This window comes from Scyliorhinus torazame, chromosome 16, assembly GCF_047496885.1.
Source record: "Scyliorhinus torazame isolate Kashiwa2021f chromosome 16, sScyTor2.1, whole genome shotgun sequence".
Classification (NCBI taxonomy): domain Eukaryota; kingdom Metazoa; phylum Chordata; class Chondrichthyes; order Carcharhiniformes; family Scyliorhinidae; genus Scyliorhinus; species Scyliorhinus torazame.
The window spans coordinates 40,994,730-41,015,643 of NC_092722.1; the positions used below are offsets into that span (position 1 = coordinate 40,994,730).

The 20,914-nt window shown below is 50.0% G+C and overlaps 1 protein-coding gene across 4 annotated transcripts in view; it reads right to left on the bottom strand.

Annotated features, from left to right (window-relative positions):
- Positions 1 to 20,914, bottom strand: part of kazna (kazrin, periplakin interacting protein a) — a 798,970-nt gene that overhangs the window by 325,456 nt on the left and 452,600 nt on the right. For all 4 annotated transcript variants that reach the window (XM_072478390.1, XM_072478389.1, XM_072478391.1 and 1 more), the window contains one exon: positions 17,483 to 17,527. In XM_072478390.1, the coding sequence (XP_072334491.1) occupies positions 17,483 to 17,527 (45 nt within the window). The remainder of the gene's footprint in view (positions 1 to 17,482; positions 17,528 to 20,914) is intronic.

Below are 20,914 nucleotides of genomic sequence, written 5' to 3' on the forward strand. Positions count from 1 at the left end.
CACGGTTTCTCCGTTAGCACCATGGTAGCACAGTGGATAGCACAGTTGCTTCACAGCTCCAGGGTCCCAGGTTCGATTCCCAGCTTGGGTCACTGTCTGTGCAGAGTCTGCAAGTTCTCCCCGTGTCTGCGTGGGTTTCCCCCGGGTGGTCCAGTTTCTTCCCACAGTCCAAAGATGCGCAGATTAGGTGGATTGGCCATGATAGATTGCCCTTAGTGTCCAAAAAGGTTAGGTGGGGTTACTGTGTTATGAGGATAGGTTGGAGGCGTGGGCCTAAGTAGGGTGCTCTTTCCAAGAGCCGGTGCAGACTCGATGGGCCGAATGGCTTCCTTCTACACTGTAAATTCTGCATTTTAAATTCTATGATCTATCGTCAACACGGCCTCAGAAATGGAGAATCCCGCCCCCTGTGTTTTACTTCTGCGAAAAAAGACTCAGCCAAGAGGTTTCCCGACCGAGGGCCGAGGAGGGCAGGCCAGCCAGCAACAGTGAGACGGCGAATCGTGCCTGGCCAGCACAAAGGTGGAAAGGAGTGAGGCTGGAGGCTGCCAAGAAGACCCCCAGGCGAGCGAGGTTAGTGAGGAAACAAAAACACAAGGATTTTGAAGCTAATCAGGGCTTTGATGAAATTGATGCTTTGTTCAACACAAAAGATATTCTTAAGGCCTTGCTTTTTGAGAAACGAACGACACCCAGGTAATATTGTTCCCATGTGTGGCCATCCTTGTTAATCAACCCTGCAGTGAATGTTTGCTTACAGACTAATGGGAGGACTAAGCATCTCAAAACATTATAAAAAGTAGAAATTTATGAGTTCTTAAATGTGTAAGCATGTTGCTTTTTTGCACCCTCGTGCACTTTTGTTGCTTGCGCCTATGTGTTCCAAGGGGCGGAGGTCGGCGGGGTCAGGAGGGGCGTGGCATCATGGGTGGGACACCAAAAATGAAGCTGAGTGCGGGGCCTCACAAAGTTTAAATCCGCCTCTGACTTTACTGCCTGATTCGCAGATTTAATTTATTTCCTTCATGCTCAGAAATGTATCAGTCGCAATTACGAATATTTCACTGTGAGCATTCACTGTGAGCATTCACTGTGAGCATTCACGGAGTATCCACTGTGAGCGTTCACTGTGAGCGTTCACTGTGAGCGTTCACTGTGAGCATCCACTGTGAGCGTTCACTGTGAGCGTTCACTGTGAGCGTTCACTGTGAGCATCCACTGTGAGCATCCACTGTGAGCATCCACTGTGAGCATCCACTGTGAGCATCCACTGTGAGCATCCACTGTGAGCATTCACTGTGAGCGTTCACTGTGAGCGTTCACTGTGAGCATCCACTGTGAGCGTTCACTGTGAGCGTTCACTGTGAGCGTTCACTGTGAGCGTCCACTGTGAGCGTCCACTGTGAGCGTCCACTGTGAGCGTCCACTGTGAGCGTCCACTGTGAGCGTCCACTGTGAGCGTTCACTGTGAGCGTTCACTGTGAGCATCCACTGTGAGCATCCACTGTGAGCATTCACTGTGAGCATCCACTGTGAGCATCCACTGTGAGCATTCATTGTGAGCATTCACTGTGAGCATCCACTGTGAGCATTCACTGTGAGCATCTACTGTGAGCATTCACTGTGAGCATCCACTGTGAGCATTCACTGTGAGCATTCACTGAGCATTCACGGAGTATCCACTGTGAGCATCCACTGTGAGCATCCACTGTGAGCATTCACTGAGTATCCACTGTGAGCATTCACTGTGAGCATTCACTGTGAGCATTCACTGTGAGCATTCACTGTGAGCATCCACTGTGAGCATTCACTGTGAGCATTCACTGTGAGCATCCACTGTGAGCATTCACTGTGAGCATTCACTGTGAGCATTCACTGTGAGCATTCACTGTGAGCATTCACTGAGCATTCACGGAGTATCCACTGTGAGCATCCACTGTGAGCATCCACTGTGAGCATTCACTGTGAGTATCCACTGTGAGTATCCACTGTGAGCATTCACTGTGAGCATCCACTGTGAGCATTCACGGAGTATCCACTGTGAGCATTCACTGTGAGCATCCACTGTGAGCATTCACGGAGTATCCACTGTGAGCATTCACTGTGAGCATCCACTGTGAGCATCCACTGTGAGCATTCACTGTGAGTATCCACTGTGAGCATTCACTGAGTATCCACTGTGAGTATCCACTGTGAGCATTCACGGAGTATCCACTGTGAGCATTCACTGTGAGCATCCACTGTGAGCATTCACTGTGAGCATCCACTGTGAGCATCCACTGTGAGCATCCACTGTGAGCATTCACTGAGTATCCACTGTGAGCATTCACTGTGAGCATCCACTGTGAGCATTCACGGGGTATCCACTGTGAGTATCCACTGTGAGCATTCACGGAGTATCCACTGTGAGCATTCACTGTGAGCATTCACTGAGCATTCACTGTGAGCATCCACTGTGAGCATCCACTGTGAGCATCCACTGTGAGCATCCACTGTGAGCATCCACTGTGAGCATCCACTGTGAGCATTCACTGTGAGCATTCACTGAGCATTCACTGTGAGCATTCACTGTGAGCATCCACTGTGAGCATTCACTGTGAGCATTCACTGAGTATCCACTGTGAGCATTCACTGTGAGCATCCACTGTGAGCATTCACTGTGAGCATTCACTGAGTATCCACTGTGAGCATCCACTGTGAGCGTTCACTGTGAGCATTCACTGTGAGCATCCACTGTGAGCATCCACTGGTCTCTGAGGTGGAGAATTCCAAAAATCCACAATCCATTACGGCACATGTATAAAGTGATACGAGGGACAGCTCCTTGCAGTGCAGACAGAGTGAGAGAATGTGGAGTGTGCACATGACACCATAAATTCACAAGCCACAAAGCGGTGAGGGAGCAATTAAGATATCTGTCGAGTTGATTAAAGCTGCGTGGCAGCCATCAGCATGTCGCTCTGCACTTTGCGCCATGACTGTTGATGGTCGTGGGTGAAATTTAAGACAGTTTAAACAGGACGGCTCGAGAGTGGCTGAGCTGTAATTGTGTGCAGAGTGTCGGAGACAAACCATTGCCTGATAGCCATCAATCCCAAACGGTAAGACCCCAGAACATCACTCTTTGAGCGAGTGTCGTTATCTGTTTTAATTAGGGTATTAATCATTCGGTCATTACACTGCATTTCATAAGCAGTGTATTACAAATGAATAAGCTATTGATTGTGGTGTTAATGGCACGCTCACAATAACCTGGTAATTATGGTCACACCATGGATGCATGACTAACTGTGTTGCTGCACGTCAGTCTCATTTATACTTCTCAAATGACCTCTTCATTCACTGCCTGTAGACGTGACTGACTGCACTCAATAAAAATGAAGCTCTTCCACGTCATCGCTCCATCCACATTCAGACACTACCTGCCTCATTGCATGGCTCAATGGACAAATGCACCGGATAATTTGTTACTGAGCTACACGGCTCAAAAACATCCTTGATTTGGTCCCCAACTGGTGATAAATTACCTCTCCTCCCACCCCTACACACACACACCTTGGGCAGTAATTCGGCATCATACAATTTACCTCCGTATCCCTATAGAGGGTACCAATCCCAGGGTTGATCCTAATCCTATCCAGTCGTGTGTGGACCGAATCACACTCAAGCGTAGCCTGGCTTGTGTGACACCTGATGCCTGTGGGACCGGATCCCCACAGTGGCCAGTGCCTTCAGCACAGGGAGGGCTTTTGTTCAACAATCAATTAGGATCAGTGGCCGAACGCAATTCACCAACAATCTCGGCTCAACTCTGCTCATCCGTATATTGCCTTAAAAGCAACTGCCAGCCTGGCAGTTCACCCTGGGTTTGGGGGCCTATCCACTCGCGCAGTATACACAACTCAGATATTGGACATCTGTACTATACACTGTGATATAATACACCTCACAGCCCAGACAAGGGGCTTCTGCATTGCAAAATTCTGAATACACAGCCCAGACTATGGATACAAGCACCGTACATCAACAACTTACAGAGCACCTGTAATGTAATGGAATGTCCCAAGGTGCTTCACCATCTAACAAGCTTGGCACTGAGCCACATATCAGGTCAGGTGACCAAAAGGTTTGGTCACCGCAGGAGGCGTGGAGCGAAGAGTGAAGGGAGAGGAACAAGAAGGTGTAGGGCTTGGGGTCAAGGCAGCTGAGGGCACAGCCACCAACGGTGGAGCAATTGTAATTGGGAATCCACCAGAAACCAGAGTAAGAGGGAGCACAGTTATCTTGGAGAGCTGTAGGGTTGGAGGAAAAGGGGAGGGACAGAAATTTGAAAACAAGAATAGAATTTTAAAGTCAAGGTGCTGCTCGACTGGAGCCAATGTACAGTGTCATAGAGTTTTAAAGCACAGCAAGAGGCCCTTCGGCCCATCGCGTCCGCACCAGCCATCAAGCACGTATCTACTCTAATCCCATTTTCTAGCAGTGATAGGGGGAAGGGACTTGCTGTGAGTTGAGATGATCCCAAGTTTACGGGGAGTAGAGTCTGGAAGATCAGCAGGGAGTACATTGGAACAGTTAAATGTAAGGGCAATGGAGACATGAATGAAGGTTTCAGCTAGATAGATAGGGGCAAAGTTGAAAGGCATTGGACATCTGCACTGGAATGGAATATGATATACAACCCAACGCAGCCAAGGAGCTCCTTAATGTTGTGCAGCGATGACCAAATCCACTGTTTTCATTTCACTTACACATCGATCAGCTGTTCCAGAATGGCTGCTGTCACATCTCCTTCTCAGGAGCCATGGGTAGTTGCCCTCATCACTCCCCCCCCCCCCCCCCCCACTCATGTTGCGGTTGCTGAAACTCAGACATCGGTGCTGTCATGAAAAGTGCTGCTTCGGTACACAATCTTTCTGTGTGTTTGGGACAGATTAGAAAACCTCACCTTTAAGAGCTCCTCATTTCTGAGGAATACCCAAAGGCTGACCTTCCCCGTGTGCAATTTGAGGAACAGATTCACTGCAGAGGAAGTTCCATTAACTTTCTACAGTTACACACTATCTCCAAATTACAAGGAGAGAGGCTACCTTGGACATGCAGTAAAAGCAGCGGCATGTATTAAGCAGTGCCTTTCCCCTACCTTGTTTTAAACTGATTGTGGATAGATAGAACAGAAGAGAGCGAAGAAAACTGGCTACCATCAATCAGCTATTTTAAAAATAGTGTAGGTAAAAGTCCAGAGCTAATAAAATCCATTACAACAAACTTAAATGTGTTCACATTGGTTTCCCTCCAATACGAGGGACTGATGATTGCATCTACACAGTCTGTTCCCATTTATCAAGGCCATTGCCAGCTTTGTTTTAACCTGTTGTTCAGCAGTTGCTAGTTTTCTTGGCTGACATGTGTGTGACTGTAAGGGCCTTAAATGGATTGAACTTTGAGTCTCTCGACCAACGGCCTAAGAGACTTGACTCCAGCACTAAGAATGGTTGGCTGAGATCATAGACTCATGTCATCATTACGGCACAGACAGTGCTAGTTTGGCCCATCAGGAATCAAAAGCTGGGGGCACAGTGGCTAGCACTGCTGCCTCATGGCACTGAGGACCCGGGTTCGTTCCCGGCCCCGAGTTGCTCCCCGTGTGGAGTTTGCACATTCTTCCCGTGTCTGCATGGGTCTCACCCCCACAAACCCAAAAATGTGCAGGTTAGGTAGATTGGCCACGCTAAATTGCCCCTTAATTGGAGATAAAAGAATTGGGCACTTTAAATTTTAAAAAAGGAATCAAGAGCTGGTTACACTGGGACATCATTCTTATCTCAGGTTGAGGTTCAGTTGTGTACGGGGCTGGTTTAGCACACTGGGCTAAATAGCTGGCTTTTACAGCAGACCCAGGCAGGCCAGCAGCACGGTCCAATTCCCGTACCAGCCTCCCCGAACAGGTGCCGGAACGTGGCGACTAGGGACTTTTCACAGTAACTTCTGTTGAAGCCTACTTGTGACAATAAGCGATTTTCATTTCATTTTCATAGAGGGAGCTTTACTTTATATCTAACACAATGCTGTGTGTGGCCTGGGAGAGTTTGGTGGGAGAATGTAGAGGGAGACTGATTCTGTGACCTTTTTAACCTGGGAGGTTTCTTCAGCCAATGAGCTGAAGCTTAGTGTTGCAGGGGAACAGTGGGGCCTAACATCCTGTCACTGAACTCTCAGTCTCACCCTCTCCCCTGCCTCTAAACCCCAACACCAAATAGAATATAACTGGATCACTCAATCTAAAGAGACTTTGCGAGGTCTTATTCAACATGGTGGAAACGGGTAGATTTGCCTATGTTTGCTGGGCACAGTCAGCCTGTGGTAACACACTGCAAACTCAGGCCGCAATTTTCCAGATGCTCCTGCTGGCAGGATCCACTGGTCCCGCCAACGGCACCCCCCACTCTGGTGGGTTTCCCAGCGGCGAAGGGTGCAAACAATGGGGGGAAATCCGTCCATAGCACCGTTGGTCAATGACAGGCCACCTCCACCACTGGAGAACATGAAGATCCCGTCCACAATCACCAGAACAGGCTTTGTCTACAAACAGGACACAACAAACACCTAATGGGAAACAACACGAGGAAAAGCTGCTTTGATCCAGTCATGCCTCACCAAACCTTCTCCCCCCCCCTCCCAAAGGTGCTGACCCATAGTGGAATATGGTAAGAAGTGTCCTTCTTCATGTTGCCAGCCCACAGTGAATGGCTTCAGGCTATTGAACTGTACAGGCATCAGTGATACCTGATCCTGTCTTCACACAACAACCAGGATAGCGAACAGGGCCAGGAAACCTAACTGATTCCATGATAACCGAGGAGATAGTGGAATAACATCATTCATACCAAAAGGGAGACAGAGAATAGAAACAAATGTTCCAGTAACATGAAGCTCTATTTATTAGCACAAGTAATTAAAAACATGTCTCCTGGAATTCAGAGTCACTGAAACGCTGGAGATTAATCGAAATCCTGGCATGAATCATTACACTATTCACCAATCTGTGAAATAATTAGGATTTGACATTTCAGCAGGAACCCATGAGAATCACTAACGCACTCACACAGCCCAACAGTCAAGAGTGTGGTGGAATCGATGGGTGATTTATCAGCTTCTCAGAGGAATAAAAAGGAAGCTGTACCCATGCAGTGCCGATTGATTATGTCCACACACAGTCATCCTCTTCTGTTACCTTCCAGGGAGACGTGCGTCGGAAACAAATGCAAGCTGGGAGAAGCACGAGTTTCAGACGGACAAGGAGGGCAGGGCTCTCATGAGGCTTTTGAATTCTTAAATGTTCCTTGGCACAGGCATCATGTTGTAGCGTTACCAGCGAGGAGTCTCACTAGCTGAAGAGCGCGAAAATTTCACTGACATCCTTCCCATTACTTTCTGTCCACAGGGGTTCCTAATAATCTAGCATCTACAACTTGTACTTATATAGCACCTGTAATGTCATAAACTATCCCAAGGTCCTCAACAGGAGCATTTTCAAATCTTGAGGAAGGATGTGGTAATATTGGAGGCAGTTGAGAGGAGGTTCAGATTGATTCCAGGGATGAATGGGTTGATGTATGCGGACAGATTAAACAGTTTGAGCTTATACTCGCAGGAGCGTAGAAGGATGAGGGGGGATCTGATCAAGGTATACAAGATACTAAAAGGGATTGATAAAGTAAACATAGACCAAATGTTCCCCTTGTGGGGCAATCTAGAATGAGAGGCCACAGATATAGGTTGAGAGGCAGTAGATTTCGAACTGAAATGAGGAGGAACTACTTCTTGCAGAGGGTGGTGAATTTGTGGAACCCGCTGCCCCACAGTACAGTGGAGTCTGAATCATGAAATGGTTTCAAGAAGGAGACATATATATGTCTGATTAAAAATGGGTAAAAGGGATAGTAGGGGAGGCTGGGACAGTGAATTTATTCAAGGCTGAGTTAGACGAGGGAGTCCGGAGTTGGGGGTGGCTGATTTAGGTAGCAAAGTGGAGTTGACACCACAATCAAATCAGGCAAGTCTAATTGAATGGCAGAGCAGGCTTGAAGGGGCGAATGGCCTACTCCTACGTCCTACGTTCCAATGGAAACTTGGACAACGAGCCACATAAGGAGGTGACCAAAACCTTGGTCAAAGAACCAGGTTTTAAGGGCCTTCTAAAAGAAGGAAGGAGGGACAGAGATGTCAAAGAAGGGAATCCAGAATTTAGGGCCTAGTCATTAACTAACAAGGGAAAATAATTTGATTAGTCATGGCTAAAAACAATTGGTTAATTTGAGCTTACAAATTATCATACAGATTGCCTGCCTTCGATCTGGGACCTCATCATGGTCTAATTGCAACACTATGTTACTTACAACACTATGGTATATTCAATTTTGAACTGGGCTACAAACCATAAGCACGGGCAGCACGGTAGCATTGTGGAAAGCACAACTGCTTCACAGCTCCAGGGTCCCAGGTTCGATTCCGGCTTGGGTCACTGTCTGTGCGGAGTCTGCACGTTCTCCCCGTGTGTGTGTGGGTTTCCTCCGGGTGCTCTGGTTTCCTCCCACAGTCCAAAGATGTGCAGGTTAGGTGGATTGGCCATGCAAAATTGCCCTTAGTGTCCAAAATTGCCCTTAGTGTTGGGTGGGGTTACTGGGTTATGGGGATAGGGTGGAGATGTGGCCCTTGGTTAGGGTGCTCTTTCCAAGAGCCGGTGCAGACTCGATGGGCCGAATGGCCTCCTTCTGCACTGTAAATTCTATGAAAATCTATTCTATGAATAGGAACAGGAGTAGGCCATTCAGCCCTCCAAGCTTGCTCTGCCATTTAATACGAAAGTCCACTTCCCTGCCTTCTCTCCGGAACTCTCAATTCCCCCACTGATTAAAAACTTATCGATCTCAGTCTTGAAAACGTTCAGGTACTCAGGGGCGGGATTCTCCGCCGGCGTGATTCTCTGTTTTGCCGGCGTCCGGGGGTTTGGCGACGGCGTGGGGCTGCCCCACAATGGGAAACCCCATTGACTGGCCGGCGTAACGGAGCATCCCGCCGGCGGGTCGGGGCAGAAAAGTGGCGCGGAGGGGCGGAGAATCCAGCCCCGGATTCCACAGCTTCCCAGGGTAATGAATTCCAAAGATTCACCGCTCTTCGAGAGATGAAATTCTTCCTCAAATCCTTCTTTTAAAAAAAAATACATTTAGAGGACCCAATTATTGTTTTCCAATTAAGGGGCAATTTAGCGTGGCCAATCCACCTAACCAGCGCATCTTTGGGTTGTGGGGCTGAAACCCACGCAGACACGGGGAGAATGCAAACTCCACACGGACAGTGATTCAGGGCCGGGATTCGAACCCGGGTCCTCAGTGCCGTCGGCAGCAATGCTAGCCATTGTGCCACGTGCTGCCCTTCAAATCCATCTTAAATGAGCTTCTCCTTATTCTGCGACTGTGCCCTCTGGTCCTACACTCTCCCATGAGTGGAAACATCCTCCCCACATTTACCCGTCTAACCCCCAAAGAATCTTACATGTTTCAATCATTCCTGTGAAACCCCTAGGAACTAACTGGCAGCACTGTCTATTTCCCTCTCCAAAATACAGAAGCAGAAAATCGCATAGCACAGGCTACAAGATATTTGGTCCGCGAACCAGAGCCATTGGGCGGAATTCTCCCCCCCCCCACGCTAGGTGGGAGAATCGCCGGGGCGCCGTGCGAGTCCCGCCACGCCACCCCGGCACACAATTCTCCCACCCCCCCAAACCGGCGCTGCGAGAATCACGGCTGGCCGCTGGGAGAATCGCCGCTCGCCGTTTGTAACAGGCGAGCGGCGATTCTCCGGCCCGAATGGGCCGAGCGGCCTGCCCAACGCGACAGGTTCCCGCCGGCGCCGTCCATACCTGGTCGCTGCCGGCGGGAACAGCGTGGGAACGCTGGGGGGGGCGGCCTGTTGGGGTGGGGGGGGCCTCAAAAGAGGGTCTAGCCCGCGATCGGTGCCCACCTATCGGCTGGCCGGCCTCCCTGAAGGAGGACCTCCTTTCCTCCGCCGCCCCGCAAGATCCATCCGACATCTTCTTGCAGGTCGGCCGCGGGGAGGACGGCAATGGCGCAATGCGCGGGTGACATCATTTACGCGGCACTGGCCGCGTCATTTACGTGGCGCCGCTTTTACGCGGCACCAAGGCCTGGCGCGTGTAAATGACGCGGCGCCACTCCTAGCCCCCCCCGGGGGCGGGAGAATAGGGGGCTGGGAGCGGCCTCCGATGCCGGAGTGAAACACTCCGGTTTTCACTCCGGCGTCGGGACTGAGTCTCCCAATGGGAGAATTGCTCCCATTATTTTTCTCCATCAACCACCGTGTATCCCACTCTCCCAATATCTCCGAATATTCCTTTTGACACCCATTGTGTGAGACAATCTGTTGGAGGTGGGGGGGCACATTTGGCGGAACTTTTAAACAGATAGCCCAACTTACAGCAAAGCAAATCCAATCATTCAGAAATCAGAATCTCGACAGTGAACAGTCCTCGTGGTCAGAACTAGAGCAGAGGACTTCCGGGTGCGGCTATGCTGAGCTAAGTCGCACGTTCGGCAGCTCCCGTTCTGTTTTCTTTGGCGCTGGGTGGGGTTGAACGAAATGGTTCGATGTGGGGGCTGTGTGCTGTGGGAGTCAGTGTTGGAAGGCCAGGGCCCCGCCCACGGGGGGGGGGGGGGGGGGGGGGGGCTGGAGGCCCGGGGATGGGGAGTTGAGACAAGGCCGTAAAAAGGGAGCTGCGCCAGAGGGGGCGGGGTCGGCTTGGATGGAAAGCACGGGCTTTTTCCCGCGTGAGGGAAGGAAGGGGGCGGGGCCGGGGGGAAGGGCGGTGCTGGATAGGAGAGCGCACACTGATTGCCAGGAGGAGGTGGAGGGATTCTCACACTGGGGGGTCGATGGAGTGGCGGGAGAGGCCGGGGTCAGCAGACTTACGGGAGTGCCATGGGGGGAGCCAAACGGCTAGAAGAGGATCTTGCTGGGGAGGACGGGGGACCGGGTTGCTTTGCCAAAGGGGAGCTGGAGCTAGGAGAGGGAGTCGGGGCAGGGGTCCGCCGCCTGGGGGAATGGAGGGTGCGGGAGGCGCGGGCACGTGGCTGGCCTAAAAAGGGAGATGGCTGGAAGAGCTGGTTAAGGGACGAGGGAGCATGCAGGCAGGGAAGGCCCTGGGGCCGGATGGGTTCCCGGTAGAATTTTATAGGAAGTGCGTGGACCTGCTGCTAGTGAGGACTTTCAATGAGGCCAGGGAGGGGGGGACCTTGCCCCGACAATGTCCAGCGTGCTGATCTCTTTGATCTTGAAGCGGGACAAGGACCCATTATAGTGTGGATCGTACAGGCCGATCTCGCTCCTCAATGTCGACGCGAAGTTGCTGGCGAAGGTTCTGGCCACGAGAATTGAGGAGTGTCCCGGGGGTGATTCATGAGGACCAAACGGGATTTGTGAAGGGTAGGCAGCTGAACACCAATGTGCGGAGGGTCCTTAATGTAATTATGATGCCTTCGGTGGAGGGGGAAGCGGAGGTAGTGGCGGCTATGGACGCAGAGAAGGCCTTCGATAGGGTGGAGTGGGAGTATCTTTGGGAGGTGCTGCGGAGGTTTGGGTTCAGGGAGGGGTTCATCAGTTGGATTAGGCTACTATATAAAGCCCCGGTGGCGTGTGTGGCTACGAACCGGCGGAGGTCGGAGTACTTTCGGCTGTACCGGGGGGACGAGGCAGGGGTGTTCCCTGTCTCCCTTGTTGTTTGCACTGGCAATTGAGCCGCTGGCCATGGCATTGAGGGAGTCCAGGAACTGGAGGGGATGGGTTCGGGGGGGGGGGGGGGGGGGGGGGAGGAGGAGGAACACCGGGTGTCGCTGTATGCCGATGATCTGTTATTGTATGTTGCAAACTCCTCCTACTCCATATCCGGAGCTTTGCTGAACACACGGCAGAAACAGTGGTTATGTGTGTAAATGAGATTTCCATCATACTTCTAGCAAAGTTATGGTGGTGGAGCAGGAACATCTCTGCACTTGTTGTCGGCCCTTAGATTCTGCTTGAACTATGGTTTGTAACAGAGAATTGCATTTTTCAACTAAACTTTGCCGGAGGAATTATTTTCCCTAACCTCCCTTTTATTCCTTCCGTGATTATCGTAAAGCCGGGCCACTTCGTATTACCGCGTTGCTGAACCCTGTATCGCTCTTTACCCCGACCGTGAAGATCTCTGTCAGGTTAGTCCCATAGCTTTATTGAAAAAGATCCTACTTCCTCATAACTGGATCACTTCATATCTGGCAACCGCCTGGTCAATCTACACGGTTCCTTCACAATGGGACCCCCAAACCTATACAGCTGCAGCCTAACTAAGGTACAGTATTAAATATATTGTCATTCCTTCACTGTCAATGGGTCAAATCATGGCACTCCATTTTTAAAAACTTTTAAAAAACATTTCTTTGTTTAAAAAAAATGTTTTTTCCCCAATTAAGGGGCAATATAGTGTGGCCAATCCATCTACCCTGCACATCTTTGGGTTGTGGGGGTGAGACCCACGCAAACACGGGGGAGAATGTGCAAACTCCACATGGACAATGACCCGGGGCCAGGATCGAACCTGGGTGCTCAGCGCCATGAGGCAGCAGTGTTAACTAACCTTTGCACCGCCATGCCACCCGGCACTCCCTGCCTAACAGCACTCTGGGTGTACTGTGGGTGGTACGGTAGCACAGGGCTTAGCACTGTTACTTCACAGCACCAGGGAACCGGGTGCGATTCCCGGTTTGGGTCACTGTCTGTGCGGAGTCTGCACGTTCTCCCTGCGTCTGCGTTCCTCCGGGTGCTCCGGTTTCCTCCCACAAGTCCCGAAAGACGTGCTTGTTAGGTAATTTGGACATTCTGGATTCTCCCTCCGTGTACCAAAACAGGCGTCGGAATGTGGCGACGAGGGGCATTTCACAGTAACTTCATTGCAGCTTTAATGTAACCCCACTTGTGACACTAAGAAAGATTATTACCTCGGGGACTGCAGCGGTTCAAGAAGGCAGCTCTCAACCACCTTCTCAAGGGCAACTAGGGATGGGCAATAAATGCTGGCCTAGCTAGCAACGCCCACATCCCGTAAAACCAAGGATTCTCTCTGCCTTTTCATGGTCTTGTGTACTGACACAGCCATCGTTCATGACTTGTGCAACTACTACAAACAGCCCATGCTGCCAACCTATTTAGATCCTTGGGCAGTATTTCACAATCTCAATCACAGTTGTCCATACCCTGGTTATAAAGCCATCAGCAAATTTCAATATTTTTCACCTGAGTTCCCAACCCCAGGGCGTTTGGGAATGCATGATAAATAAGAGCAGCCCCCAAAATAGAACACCACTCGTGTCTTTCCATCGAGAAGCTTCTCTTCATTCCCAACTTTGTTTTCCACCCCCTAATCTCCATCTTCCCTTACCCACACACCCTTTAATTCTGTTTGCCATTATCTTCGTTCCATCGTATCCAGGAAGGAAAGAAAGAATTTGTTTCTGTGCAGTCGGGATTTCCATTTATTATTTCAATAACGCTTTGCTGTAATCAATTTCCAGCTTTCTCTTTCTCTTCCCGAGGAGTTGATTTTGAAGCTTGGACGACGCAAAGTCCTAACTTATTTATCTTGATGCTTTTTGGAAATCCACGTAAACCGCCCCCGTTGCATTTCCAGTCACGATTGCCACTGTTGGGAGTTGGTTGGCTCAGTTGGCTAGAGAGCGTTCTGCAGAACAACACGGGCGGAGGTCATTCTTGGGGCCTGTCTCCTCATCTTGCCTATTGTATTATGGCCTAAATCATGATGAACAACCCTCAGACAATGAGAACACTACACGGAGAGAGAGATTGCCATCATTAATACTTCAGATAGATGATAGGGAGCAAGCAATTTACAATGCGAGCTAGGAAGAAAAAAAAAGAAAAAAGGAATAGAAGACAGGCAGAAGAGGTGCAGATGGGGAGAGTGACAGCCCCTCGGGCTCGGTGCTTGAAGTCATTTTGACTTGAAGCTGGGGCATGGTTTTAATGCTGCTATATCTACGGCAGCTGTAACAGTCAAGCTCCTGAGAAACTGAAGGACTTCTAGCTGTGCTGGAAACGAAATGGATGGCACTGAGGAGATTGAAGGAATTGATTTCCACAACACACATGCAGGCAGTGATATGCAAACTGCAGCTCTTAAAGAACAACACATCAATTATTAGAATGAAAGGACATCAAGCACATCGCATGCTGACACAGGTACACTGTGCCCTTCAAACTGCACAGCCCTCGACGTTTTCATAAGCAACCATCTAGCAGGTCCCAATGGCAGGCTCTCATGCTGCTGTAGAAAGGCCCGTCAAGAATGAAAGCTGTCTTCACGAGACATTCCATTTATTTATCTTTCATTGATCTTTTACACCGAAACCTCGCTTAAAACCAAACCATCGCTCTCTCGGTGGGGTCGGGGGTTACCAGACAAGACAAATCCGAGTTAAAGTTCTGGGAGATATGCTGACTTGGTACAGTTTGGAAGAAAGGGAGGAGTCAGAGGGATGATGGGATGAAAAGGACTTGCATTTATATAGTGCCCTTTCACGAGACATCACAAAAGTGTTTTCCGACTAATGGAATAGTCTGGAGGTATAGATGTATTTTCCACTCCTGATCCAGTGCCCCTGACAGTTAAATGCAGCGACAGGACTGGGCTTGGCTGTGATGCTGCCCATAGTTGAACATCCCGTTGACATTTGATGGTCTGGGATATATACAGTAGGGAACTAAACCATAGCAAGAAGTCAGCAGAAGAGAGAAAGTGGGAGGAAATGGAGTTACAGTCAGAACAGAGAGTTAGGGTGAAGAATGGGGGTCCGTTTTGTGTGATCTAGTGCTCCTCGCAAAGGGGGAGGGGGGGTCACACTCTGGGGAATCACTGGTGCATCAGGGAGAAACTGCTGCCCCAGAAACAGCAGCAGAGTCACCCCAAAGAAGACGTGGAGAGCACTCCAACGTATCCAGTGATAGCTGAGCCACACAGATCCAGAAAGTCCCAGGTTCAATACCTGCCAATGCCAGGTTCCTGGAGTCAGGAGTGTGTCAGCAGTGCCTCAGTGGGTAGCACTCTCACCTGCTGAGTCAGAACACGATGGGTTCAAGTTTCATTCCAGAGACTTGGGCACATATTGCATACTGACACGCCAGTGCGTCAGTGAAGGAGTGCTGCACTGCCAAAGATGCCGTGTTCTGAATGCAGCATTGAACTGAGGCCCCATCTGTCCTCACAGGTGAACTCTTCCTGGTGTCCAGACCAATATTTATCCCACAATCAACACCACTATCACAGGTGATCTGGTCTTTGCCCTTTGTGGGATCTTGCTGTGTCCCAGTCGCCGCCACATTTCCTACATTTAATGGGTCGTAAAGCGTTTTGTGGCATCCCAAGGTGACGAGAGGCGCTATATAAATGCAAGTCGTTCTTTCTTCAGGACAGGGAATCAACCGCAGCTCCCACTTCCGATCCCACTGGGAGAGTGCACCTAGATAAGGATCCCACGTGGCCCCGGATAAGACGCTTTCTTCCTGCCTCTCCGGAAACCCCCCCATCAGTGCGGCAGATTTGACGCAGCACGAGACTGGCCCCGGGCGTATTGGACACTCACCGTTAAGATTAGCACATGTGCATTGGCAGGTTAACTCCCCACTCCCTAACCCAGGATTCGAGAGCTGAGCTGTACCAGCCCTAACAGTCACCCCGGGGATGGAACCGAGCATTTTTCTGGTCTGAATGACCCAGTGCTACCATCAACGGTGAATCATCATGGGGGCTTTTTCATACTTCTCATTGGAGAGATGGAATTAGCCACACTGCCGGTTGGACACAGTATGCTCCGCCCTTCCGCGATGCTCCACTCCTCTCAGGCGGAGCGTGAATTACCACAAGTATTTATAAACGTGGACTGGGCACCATGGCTGCAGAGGGGGAGCAAGACGCTAAAAAGTCCCCAGTGAAATAAAGAGCACCCCCAATGGGAACATGAACTGCACATTATTCAGTCCCTGTGTCAACGCCAAATGGAGAATTTCAGTCTATCTTCAAGGGAGACTTTTGACATGAGAGATTTATGGAATATCACCCGTGCACAAAGCAGGTATGCACACACTGCTTCCCCGTCTCTTTGCCTGCTCCTCCAAAGTGGTGAAATCTGGCCCTCGATACAAATGAGACATCGATTCTCGCACCGAGGAAAGGAAAAGGCAGAGGGAGAAAGGTGCCCTCAGGAAAAGTGCAGCTCCTCGCAGAGCTGTGCACAGTAGAGGCAGTCGTGTACCAATCCTGCTGGATGAAACTTATCAACACCCGGTGGGGAGATTGCAGAGATCTTGTGACCCTTGCAGATCTCTGAAACTCTCCCCCCCCCGCCTCCTGATTTGATGCATCCCTGGAGAGCGCAGCTTTGAAATGGTTCCGACTCCCAGGAACTCTGACATGGTATAGAACTTAAATAAAAAACAGAGGCTCAGCAGGTCTGGCAGCATCTGTGGAGAGAGAAACAGTTAACGTTTGGAGTCCAATATATGACTCTTCTTCAGTTAAGAACTTGGACTCCAAACGTTAACCCTGGGCGCAATCATCCGGCCACGCTGCGACGGAAAAGCAGCTCACTGCGGCGCAAACGTGGCCAGTGAAAGCCGGGAGACTTCACTCCCGGGATCCACCCAGCTCGCAACGCCTCGCAAGATTCAACTCAATCTCACGAGACATTGCAACGGGAATCTTGCCCACATTAGGTGGGATCACGTTTTGGCAAATCTGCATATTAGAGCGAGGCAGTAAGCCTTACTCAAATGTGCAGATTCCCAAGGTACTTGAGGCTTTGGGATTCAAACCCTTCGCCTCGGGTACCTTGAGCGAGTGCCATTTGGTACTGGCCTGCACAAATGGGGACCAAACAGAATGGCACTCGTGGGGGGCCCCCTGAGGGGATTGGGGGGAAGAGAGAGAGAGAGAGTCAGGGATTTTTTTTGTGGGCCTTGGAGAGCAGAGCTCCCCATTGTAAAAAAACGGGCCTATATGTGGCCTTGGCCGCGCCTTCCCCATTCAGGCCCTTTATTCAACACAAGTAGCGTTGAATAGCCATGTGTTTCTCGGCACTGCGAGTGCTGGGAAGCACACGGCTAAACGTGGTCGCTGGGGGACTTTGTTCCCTTTTGGGAAGATCGCGCTCCCGGTTTCTCTCTCCACAGATGTTACCAGTCTGCAGTATTTGCTTTTGTTATAGTACAGAACTTATCATCACTCTAGGGAGAGGGGTAAGGGGAGCAGGAACAAAGGTAAAACCGGAGATAACAAGAGAAAAGTTCCCAAATAGGTTTCCACAGGCCCTCAGACGGGTAACCAGACTTCTGACAGCCAAATAACTGACTGTACCTGTCACATGATGCTGCAGCTCTTCAGGTCGGACGTCACAATCATCTGCAACAGAAAAACAAAACTATTAATAGTGTTGCACAAAATAAATACCCAAATGAACACACACATATATATATATATATATACACGTGCATACACACAGGCATGCGCACATACATGCGCACGCATGTGCATACAGGCACAGATACGCACGCATGCACACCCAGACAGGTGCGTACGCACACTGGCATGCACTCAAACACACACGGGCGAGCGTACACACACACACACACACACACACACACACACACAGTTTGAAAGTGCTGCTCGTATGTCACATGGCAAATAAACTACCTGGTGCACCATTAGGTGAAATATATACTGAAACAGGCCACCTGGTCCAACCAGTCCAAACCAGTTACAGACCAGGTCAGTCCCAGGTTCAATTCTGAGTCTCAGCACATTGGCTGGCCCTGTTCCATGTGCTGGTTACAGAGCTTTAATTGGGTTCAATCCCTTTGGGTTTGGATCAGGAGGAGAAACGCTTTACAAATACGAAGTACTTTCAAAAGGCCCCTTACACAGTGCAGGAACTGGTTTTGTCCAGTTAGCGTCTCATTAATTGCCAGCACACGCCTCAAGCCCAGGACTCCAACCAAGCTCTTATCTCTGGTGTCTGGGGCACTTTCACTCAGCTGACCTTCTGAAGGAGCTTTCCACTTACTGCCATTGTCCAGACACTCACCACAAATCATTTTAAAACGCTTCACGTTCAAATATTTTATCTGCTGCGTTTTCTTTTTGAAAAGCAATCAAGGATTCAGCCTCATTCCATATCCTTATGTATCATAGAATTTACAGTGCAGAAGGAGGCCATTCGGCCCATCGAGTCTGCACCGGCTCTTGGAAAGAGCACCCTACCCAAGGTCAACACCTCCACCCTAGCCCTATAACCCAGCAACCCCACCCAACACTAAGGTCAATTGTGGACACTAAGGGCAATTTATCATGGCCAATCCACCTAACCTGCACATCTTTGGACTGTGGGAGGAAACCGGAGCACCCGGAGGAAACCCACGGACACACGGGGAGGATGTGCAGACTCCACACAGACAGTGACCCAAGCCGGAATCGAACCTGGGACCCTGGAGCTGTGAAGCAATTGTGCTATCCACAATGCTACCGTGCTGCCTAACAACCATTTGTGTAACAAAACAAATCCTCTTCTTTTTATGATGCCCTTAAATATATATAAAATATTTATTGGATAAGGGGGGAGCCAGCATGCAGAATCTGAGCCTCATTCACCACACTGATCAGGGTAAAGGGTCAGAGCTGCAGAGACATTGTACCCTCGTCACTGTGGCCAATTGAGCAGCATGGAGAGATACTGAGCCAGGAAGAGCCAAGTAAAGCTTCCCCAGGCTGTGCTGAATTGGCCTGCTTTAGCCAAAGGAGAGTTTGGACTTCTGGTACTGGCTTCAGTGGCCCTCTGTTCAAAAGCTGTCCTGTGACTCTTGACAGAAAAGCTCACGTGTATGCACATCAGGAGAGGACACGACTGCAATGCTCTCTATTGTCAAATAGCCCTGCTGTCACGAAAAGTCAAGGACGGCCTAGATGCATCACTGCCTTCAGGGCACAACGGGAGAGAGATGGAGAGAGGGGAACACTATCCGCTGGAACAAGTTCAACCAATGTAGAAGCAAACTGGATTGCACACGATTCGATAGACCAATGCCTGTACTCCCAGTCGCTCACTCATAAGCTTCTTAACAGCCTGCCTCCCACACATGTAGGGCGCAATTCTCCCAAGAGGCAACAAAGTTTTATAGAACAGGGATTGCGCAGCCAAGGCTGCACATAGCCCGATTTTGTACAGTGGAGAGCTCCGCTCGCCGGAACTGCCCAGTGTAGCGAGAGATTGGGACCAGAGGACCCCAAAGCGATACCCAACCTCCTCCCACCCTGAGTGCAGTATGGGAGGATTCCTGGTCCTCGCCGCACCCCTCCCCCCAACAACCACACAGGGCACCTTGGCAGTGCCAACCTAGCAATGCCACCTGGACCGTGGCAGTGTCAGACTGGCACACAGGTTGTACTGAGTGCCAGGTTGGCACTGACAGGGCACCCAGGTGGCAGTGGCAGATGCCCATCTGGCACTGGCAGTGACGGACGCCACTCTGGCTATAGAGCATGTAGCTGTGGGCCTCCGATCCCCTGGGGGACCCCCACAAGTGCCATTTCATCTGGTCCCCGTTTGTGGAGACCAGTGATGAACGGCACTCACCCGAGCTCCTTTCAAGAAACTCAAGACTTATTTCTTGGGAGAAATAAAGGAAAACAAAAATCAATCTTGGAGTACTGACATTGATGTAACTAGACATCTGACCAAATTCAAGCTAGACACAGGAGCAGGTGTTTCAGTGTTATCTAACAGAGTTTCATGGTTGAATAAAGTGACACTGCAGCCGCCCTCTATTCAATTCCAAGGAGCACAGGAGGATATTGCAGATCTTTTCACTCCTCTTTGGGGATGGGCCAGAGGAAGAGGGAACAAGATTCACCAGGAATGGTGGTGACCACCCGCAAGATGATATTCTAGACTTTACTTTGCTCTTTCAGGAAAGAGTGCAAGGGAATGAAGTTGCTGCAGAGGCAGATGATCTGTTGGAAGACGAGGTCCTCGGCCTTACTCTGCTCTCTGTCTCCACTTCCAATGATCATGATGTTTTAAGGAACAACAGAAAATGCTGGGAAAACTCAGCAGGGCAGCACAGTAATTAGCACTGCTGCCTCACAGCACTAGGGACCCGGGTTTGATTCCAACCTTGGGTAACTGTGTGGAGTTTGCATGTTCTCCCAGTGTCTATGTGGGTTTCCTCCGAGAGTATAAAACTGTGGATTGACAATCCTAAAATTGCCTCTTAGTGTCCAAAAGGTTAGGTGGGTTACAGGGATGGGGTGAGGTCGTGGGCCTAAGTAGGAGTGCTCTTTCAGAGGGTCGGTGCAGACTTGATGGGCTGAATGGCCTCCTTCTGCACTGTAGAGATTCTATGCTATGATATCAGGTCTGGCAGCGTCTGTGGACAGAGAAATACGGCAAACCTTTCCAGTCAAATGTGACTTCTTCAGAAGTCTGAAAAAGAGTCATATGGACTTGAAACATTAACTCTGTTTCTCTCTCCACAGACGCTGCCAGACATGCGGAGTTTTCCCAGCACTTTGTTTCTGTTTCACATTTCCAACATCCGCAGTATTTTGCTTTGATTATCATGAAGACTTTTTGCAGTGCCTTTTGAGGAGAATTAGCCTCTTGTTGAAGAAGGTAATACAGAGGTGAATTTGTCGGCGTCATCCACCGAGCCCACCAACACCATGCAACAACAACTGCAAGCAGGCAGCAAAAAAAAAAATTATCCAGGGAGAACGAGACGCTTAAATCCAAAT